The sequence below is a fragment of the Drosophila miranda genome, chromosome 4 (genome assembly GCF_003369915.1).
Source record: "Drosophila miranda strain MSH22 chromosome 4, D.miranda_PacBio2.1, whole genome shotgun sequence".
In the NCBI taxonomy this organism is placed as follows: Eukaryota; Metazoa; Arthropoda; class Insecta; order Diptera; family Drosophilidae; genus Drosophila; species Drosophila miranda.
In genome coordinates this window covers 15800635-15807436 of record NC_046677.1, presented here as the reverse complement: position 1 = coordinate 15807436, position 6802 = coordinate 15800635, and the positions used below count along the sequence as shown (strand labels likewise).

General features: G+C 47.3%; 3 protein-coding genes across 4 annotated transcripts; 1 reads left to right on the top strand and 2 right to left on the bottom strand.

Annotated features, from left to right (window-relative positions):
* The first annotated feature begins 669 nt into the window (after positions 1-669).
* Positions 670-3821, top strand: LOC108161564 (probable cyclin-dependent serine/threonine-protein kinase DDB_G0292550). Of its 2 annotated transcripts, XM_017295852.2 has the most exons (4): positions 670-1402; positions 1463-2549; positions 2608-3476; positions 3547-3821. In XM_017295852.2, the coding sequence occupies exons 1-4, from the start codon at positions 824-826 to the stop codon at positions 3601-3603; spliced, it is 2592 nt and encodes an 863-aa protein (XP_017151341.1). In that variant the 5' UTR covers positions 670-823; the 3' UTR covers positions 3604-3821. The 2 variants fall into 2 exon arrangements, with proteins under 2 accessions (XP_017151341.1, XP_017151340.1); XM_017295851.2 differs by having other exon boundaries at positions 670-2549.
* Positions 3822-4081: 260 nt separating this feature from the next.
* Positions 4082-5161, bottom strand: LOC108161567 (phosphatidylethanolamine-binding protein homolog F40A3.3). Its single transcript, XM_017295856.2, has one exon. The coding sequence runs from the start codon at positions 5055-5057 to the stop codon at positions 4287-4289; it is 771 nt and encodes a 256-aa protein (XP_017151345.2). The 5' UTR covers positions 5058-5161; the 3' UTR covers positions 4082-4286.
* Positions 5162-5248: 87 nt separating this feature from the next.
* On the bottom strand, positions 5249-6791 carry LOC108161566 (magnesium transporter NIPA2). Its single transcript, XM_017295855.2, has 2 exons — positions 6414-6791; positions 5249-6345 (listed from the first exon to the last, which is right to left on the bottom strand). The coding sequence occupies exons 1-2, from the start codon at positions 6697-6699 to the stop codon at positions 5489-5491; spliced, it is 1143 nt and encodes a 380-aa protein (XP_017151344.2). The 5' UTR covers positions 6700-6791; the 3' UTR covers positions 5249-5488.
* Positions 6792-6802: the final 11 nt, after the last annotated feature.

Here is a 6802-nt window from a genome sequence, read left to right as displayed (position 1 = left end):
CAGTGGTCGTAGGCCACTACACTTTAATACAAATCTAATCTGAAAAACAGAACAGCAACAAATTTGTGTTGGTGGTTAATTGGTACACACACACACAACACAGTCAAAATGGCCTATCTGGTATTTTATGGAGCTCTAGTATTTTCCGACGTTTCCATTTTCTAATGGAAATGAAAACCATCGACGGTCGATATATCAACATTTCCATCGAACATAAGGTAATACAAAAAAACATATTACCTATCTGCCTACACGTATTTGAGTGGATCTGTATCCTGCTAGTTGCGATTGCATCGGCTTGTATATTTGTTTATTTTGAAGTAATATTTGGTGTTGGAAGCTGTACGATTGATCGAGGCTGTTTTCGACCGTCAATATATAGTTTCAGACAAAAAATGTATACAAAATTATTAAAAACATATTAATTATTAGAAACCTCCAACCACAAAACCACAGAACAATTTTTACAATTTTGTTAGAGAAAAAAAAAACGAAAATGCAAAAAGTACTCATATATTATATACACTCTATTATGCATTACGATATATCGACAATAGATGGTTTTGCAGCCCTAGTGTAAAAATGCCAAATGTCTCAGTTGAATTTCCATCGGAAAATACTAGAACTCACATCTATAAAATACCAGATAGTCCATTTTGATTCTGGATGTATTGCTTGTATTGCCGGTATTGCATCCCTGGCAGACGATTGTGAAAAATTTGGTGAAAAGTTCTTTGAGGCCAAACAATTAAAAGAATTAACTCGTATATTAAACAATTGGTAGCATCAAAGTGTTCTCTGGCTAAAGAAAACTCGTGGCGCAATGGACTTTCGCAACAAGAATGACGTTTATGGCATCGGCCAGCGTCGTTTGGGAATTGGTAACTCAATCGGCTCTGGCTCTGGATTGGGTGCCGCATTTTATGCGCCAAACTTCGGCAACGATGGTGGTGGCTTCAGCTACAACAACAGCAACACCAACAACATGCAGCTGGACCGCGGCCATAATCAAGGATTTGGTAACAGGAACTCGAGCCCAGATATGGGGGGAAACTTTAATCGTAATCGTTCCACAAACGACAACAATTTTTCCTACAACGACAACAATCGCCAGCGGGACTTGGAGATGATCTCGCGAGATGCCGCCTCGAATAGCTATTTGCGGGGCCTAGAAAACCGCTCCAACTTCAATTCCAACAACAATAACAACAACCAGAATCAGCGCTATATCAATTCCAATGATAGCTTTGGCGATAGCCAGCAGCGACGAGACTTTGACGACAATTTCCGTGGTGGCGGCTCATCGGGAAATTTGGGCATTTCCCGGGACCTGCCGAGCAATTTTGGGAACTTTGGTCGTACCGACAACAATGATTCCCCAAGTTTTGGCAACCGGAATTCGGTGAGTTCTAATTTCAATTCCGATTTCCGTAACTTCGACAACAACTATCGTGGCCCACAGTCGAACACCAACTTTGGCGACAACAATGGGCGTTACTTCAATGATGCCCCACGGAACCAGAGTCGTTCCAATAACGTTGGTGGCCCCTCCGACGATGTGGCCAACTTTATTGACAATTATCGCGGTGGCCCCAGGTCGCAAAACTTTGGGGATCAGCGCTCCTCCAACTTTAATAATGCCGACTCTTATGGCGGTGCCGGAGGCGGCGGCAATTTTAATGACAATTTCCGTGGCAATAATTACGGAAACTCTGGCTCCAACGACTTTGGACCTCCTGGCGGCTTTAACAACAATATTGGCATGAATAATGTCGGTCCATCTGGTGGCAATTTTGGCAACAACAACAGCCGAAACTTTGCCCAGAACGATCGGCGCAACTTCAACGATGGCAACGCCCGGAATAACTCTTGGAACAACTCCAATACGCAGCAATCGTCTTCATTGCAAGACTCTGGATATCAGTCAGCTGGCAACGGCAATGGCAATGGAAACGGCAACGGCAATGGCAATCTGTCTGCCTGGGAGGCCAGCCAGCGAGCCTACAACTCGAAGCGGAATCAGAATCCACCCAAAAAGAACCTAAACAACGGCGGCGTTGTCCGCAAACCGGTCCCGGCACCAGCAATACAAAATATTCAAGGTATTCGAGCAAATCCAAAAACGGTGGCCTTGATCACGTCCAATGCGACTAGAAATCCAGCAGTACGGAATGCTGTCGGTGCCGGTGGCAATGCACGCATCGCCGGCGGACCTGGAGCCAATCCACGGAATGCCGGCGGTCCCGGACCCAACCCAAGGAACGCTCTGGGTCCCGGCCTCAATGCACGCAATGCCGTCGCACGCATTGTTGGAACCTTGCAGACCCTGAGCAATGTTGTGGGCAATCAAATGAAGGTAAAGAACGTCGGACCCAATCAAAGGAAGCCAAACAATGTCGGGCCGAATCAAGGCCGGCCACAGAACGCTGTCAATGCCAGTAGGAATCCGCGTCGAGTCAGAGCCAGGAACGCTGGCAAACCCAGGCCCCCAGTGGTCAACAATGCCCAACCAAAGGGTCAGACCGTCGCTGGTGCAGCACCACGACCTGGTAAGCCCTTCCTTTTCAACTGCAGTATCCCTACTAACACTATTTTTTTCATGGACAGGACAAAAGCGTCCTGCCCCAGCAGCAGTTGCAGCACCAGCAGCTGTCAGCTCGCCGCTTTCAAAGTCTGAGAGAAAGTGGCTAAAGGTGGCCCGTAAGCGTGGTTTCCTTATGGGCGGCTTTAAGCTGCCATATCTCCTCAATGGGGATCCGAAGAAACTTCCGCAGTTTGAGGACGAATCGTATGCGGTGGCCTTCTTTGAGCAGACCTTCATTTACAGTACAAACCCATACGCCGGTGAGGAGGAGTTCACCGAGGCAGCTGTCGTTATCAATGAGGATTCGGATGACGAAGCGGTCAAGGCTGCGCGTAAGATCCACAGGCGTACCAGGAAACGTCTGCGCACCGATTTGGTGGTCGTTCATCAGTCGACCAGCACCATGGACTGGCCCAGTTGGTGGAAAGAGTACAAGACCCTTGGGGAGGAGATTGACAAACAGTTGAAGGCCTGTGGCAATCTCAATCTCGAACACAGCTTCTTGCCCAATTTCCCGAAGCTAACCACTGAACAGGTGATCGAAGCTGTCATCAAGTCGGCGCACTTTGGATTGGAGAAGAATGTGGATGTGCCGTTCGATACCATGAAGACAATTTTCACGCTGATGAATCTAACGTTTTTGGAGAACCTGACGGATGCGAACAAAGAGGAAATCCAGAATATAATACGCAACATACCCAATGCTCTTTGGGTACACAAGATGCGCAGCATGATCAATCTGTGGGCCAAATATAAGCAAGTCGCGGAGCCTTCCACGGCCACAGATGCCGAGGCCAAGGAGGAGCATAGCCGTCTGCAGCAGGCCACGGCCCGTGAATGGAAGAGTCCCGGCTTCCATTGGGTGGCCAAGCAGGCCTTTGATGAACTTGTGGTACGCATTCAATGAAATTTCATTTAACACTTACTCGGATTCTAATGGTAGCTTTTTTCATTCTTTGCAGTCTATTAGCGCTGCCGAGTGGAAGGATCATGCTACACTCTTTCCAAAACTAGAGTAATCCGATCCAATCCTCACATCACGGCTCCTTTTTTCGCCTCAACATTCTACTAAATCCCCAATCCTCCCATTTAACTTAGCAGCAGATCCTTGCTTGCCTGCATTCAGATTGTACGAAACAAATTTACACACATGTATTGATGAAAATCCTATGTACCAATAGGCGTTAGATTTTAATTAGATCAGATTGATTGAACAAATAAAATACCGACCCACAATTATCTTGGTCTTATGAGCCCTATGCTCCTAATAGCTCCAAGACGCGGCAAATGTATGCTTGGTTCGAGATTCACAAGTGAATAATACAAAAGAGAATGCCCCCGATAGTAGAAAAAACAAGCGGGAACGTTGTGAGCCACGGTCCTTACCGGAAAAACATAAGAGTGAAACCGCGACCGCTAGCTATTTTCTAATGTTAATTCTTGCCAAATTCTTCGGATATAAAAACCGTTTTAATCTCCCCTGAAACGCTGTTCAAATTAGCAGTCGATGTATTTAACAATTTTATTGCCAGCCACAAGGTTTTACATGGTATTATATTCACAATATGTGTGTCTTTTAAGGGATTACGTACAGGAAATTTTCAATTTGTGTAATGTATCCAAATGTACGACTACTTCAATTATATAATTCTCATATATGTATATGTATTTTTACTTGATTCGCAGACATAGTTTTGTGGATTTAGGCACCCAACTGCTTGTACAGAATGGGCACATAGTCATCGTACTCGGCCTGGTACAGATTGCCGGCCACCGGGTCGCCGAGATTGTACTTCTCGGCGAATTTGGCAATCTTGAAGCCGCCGCGTCCATCGCCGCTGGTGTTGGGCAAACGCTTCTCGTCGAAGTCGAGCTTGCACTTCTGCTCGTAGATGAGGAACACGTAGCGATGCAAGCCAGTGTCTGGCGGGGGTCCCGAGCCAACGTAGGCGGACAGGACCTCGCCCTTGGCAATGTCGCCGCCGGGAATGTTGCCCACCAGCCAGTGGTGCCACTCGCGGAACTTGGGATCCTTGCGGCTGGGTGCGTCCGGGTCGGTCATGCACAAGGTGTACAGCTTGCTGGCAACGGCATCCCACTTCACGCACGGCTGATCCTTCACCTGTGTGGGCGTCAGCACCATGCCGGGCTTTACGACAATGTCGCACGGATATTGCACAGTTGCAGTGGCCTTTGGTGCCTTGGCAATGACATCGGGTACCACGCAGTTCTCTTCCATGGTTTTTCCTATCGATCCACACGAATACTTGCGTAAATTAAATGCAGAAGACAAATGACCGACGATACGCAGACGATATTCTTTTTCGGCAAATGTTGTGGCTGTTCTAATGGCGGCCGGCGCTATGGTAAAGTTGACATTCACAGCGGAGGAAGCCTTAAGAAAATCTCTCCAGTGCGGTCCAATCGCGTATGTTTGGATGTTGCGCAACAGCTTCAAGCGCAAGAGACTCATTTTTCAACCAAATTATTCAACGAAACGTTAAGAAACAAAAGTATTTTTGCACATTTAAGTTTTCAAAAAAAGAAATGGCAATTCTGCTATTCACAGGGAAACAAAAGCCTATCGATACCGATTAAATTTAAAAGTCTTGATTTGTATCCGACACAAAATCCTAAGAAAAATTTAAGAGAATACACAGTGAGTTTGGGAGATTAAAACGTTTTAATTAAGTTATATGCCTAAACTAGTTCTTACTCTATCGTTTGGATTGTGGGGATAACAAGGACAAAGGAACAATATATGTATGTGGGATGTGTGTGTGGTGTGATGATGGGCAAGTGATATGCGTAATTTTTTTTGGGCAAAGCTTCGTCTACAACTTTGGATTTTCTTCAGGTTGTCCGCTGCGTGGGATAAAACTAAACCTGATAACGTTGCTTATGTCATGCCTTGCGGAAGACATCACCGGATCCGTATGAGAGGCGCCGCTCCTTAATGCTGGTCGTTACCAAAACCTCGTCGTCGTACTGGGAAACTCTCTGCATCTTGGGTCGCATCAAGCCCCGCACATCGTTAAACGTTATATCGATATCCCTGAAGGCGTTCAGCAGGAATACGGCGGTAATGACTATGAGAAAGCCGCACACATCGCCGAGGATGTCGTCGAACCGCATGTTGGTAAACTCCTTGAAAAGTATTGCCGAGGCGGTTATCACCAGAGTCGTGAACATCACATAATAGACAGGCGTCACGATGCTGGTATTGAAAATGTCCAGCGCCTTGTTCAGATAGTTCATCTGAATGGCAATGAAGGTGACGGTGATGACAATCAGGAACCACGGCATCCAGGTGAGAAAGACATTGCCATCGTTGTCCAGGGTCTGTCGAATGGCCAGACCGAGAGCCTTGCAGGACATGACGGTCAACGAGCCAATGCCCGAGCACAAAAATATGTAAACCACAACGTTCGTATGGCCATGTCGTGGGGCGATAAAGCAGGCCACAAAGGCAGTGGAGCCAATGATGCAGATCACATACAAAATGAACACTGGATCCTGCAGCATGTCGAAGAGTAGTTGCAGGTCCTCCACCTCCTTCTCCTTGGGCGAGTGTATCACTATGATGGTAGACCCGAGTATGCATAGAAAGCAGCCAATTTTCCCCAGCAGATTCAGTTTCTCGTTGAGAAACCTGGAGGCCATCACCGACGAAATAATCACACTCAGTGCCCCCAGGGGGGTCACCAGGGAAGCGGGCGCAAAGGCGTAGGCGGCAAAGTTAGCCGCCTCACCCAGGCCCACTGCAAAGACAATGATGACAAATGACAATGGAATTCTGTGATAAGCAAATGTGTTTGTCTCTACTCACTTGTCAGCAGCCCCGCCCACCAGATCCACTCGCGTAAGTAGCCAAATCCGCCAGCCGATGCCCGCACCTCTCCAAACCTACTCAGTCGAATGAGGGCTTTCTTCTTGATAATGAAGCTGGAGCCGATGAAGAAGCAGGACGAAATAGCCAGGCCCACTCCTATGTAGAAGTCTGTATTCGTCAAAGGCGCCGCCAGTGTGACGGGCGGGGCCAGGCTGGGTCCAGCTACTGGCATGCTGGCTGCCTGCGTCTGGTCCATCTGCAGTGATGAGGCTTCGCTACTCATTGGATGTTTTGCAACTCGCTCTGTGCCTTGCACTTCTTTTCAAAGTCTGCGTGAGTCACAAGCCATGCATGTAAATCCCAGTGGTCGCACTCCGCGGTATTTT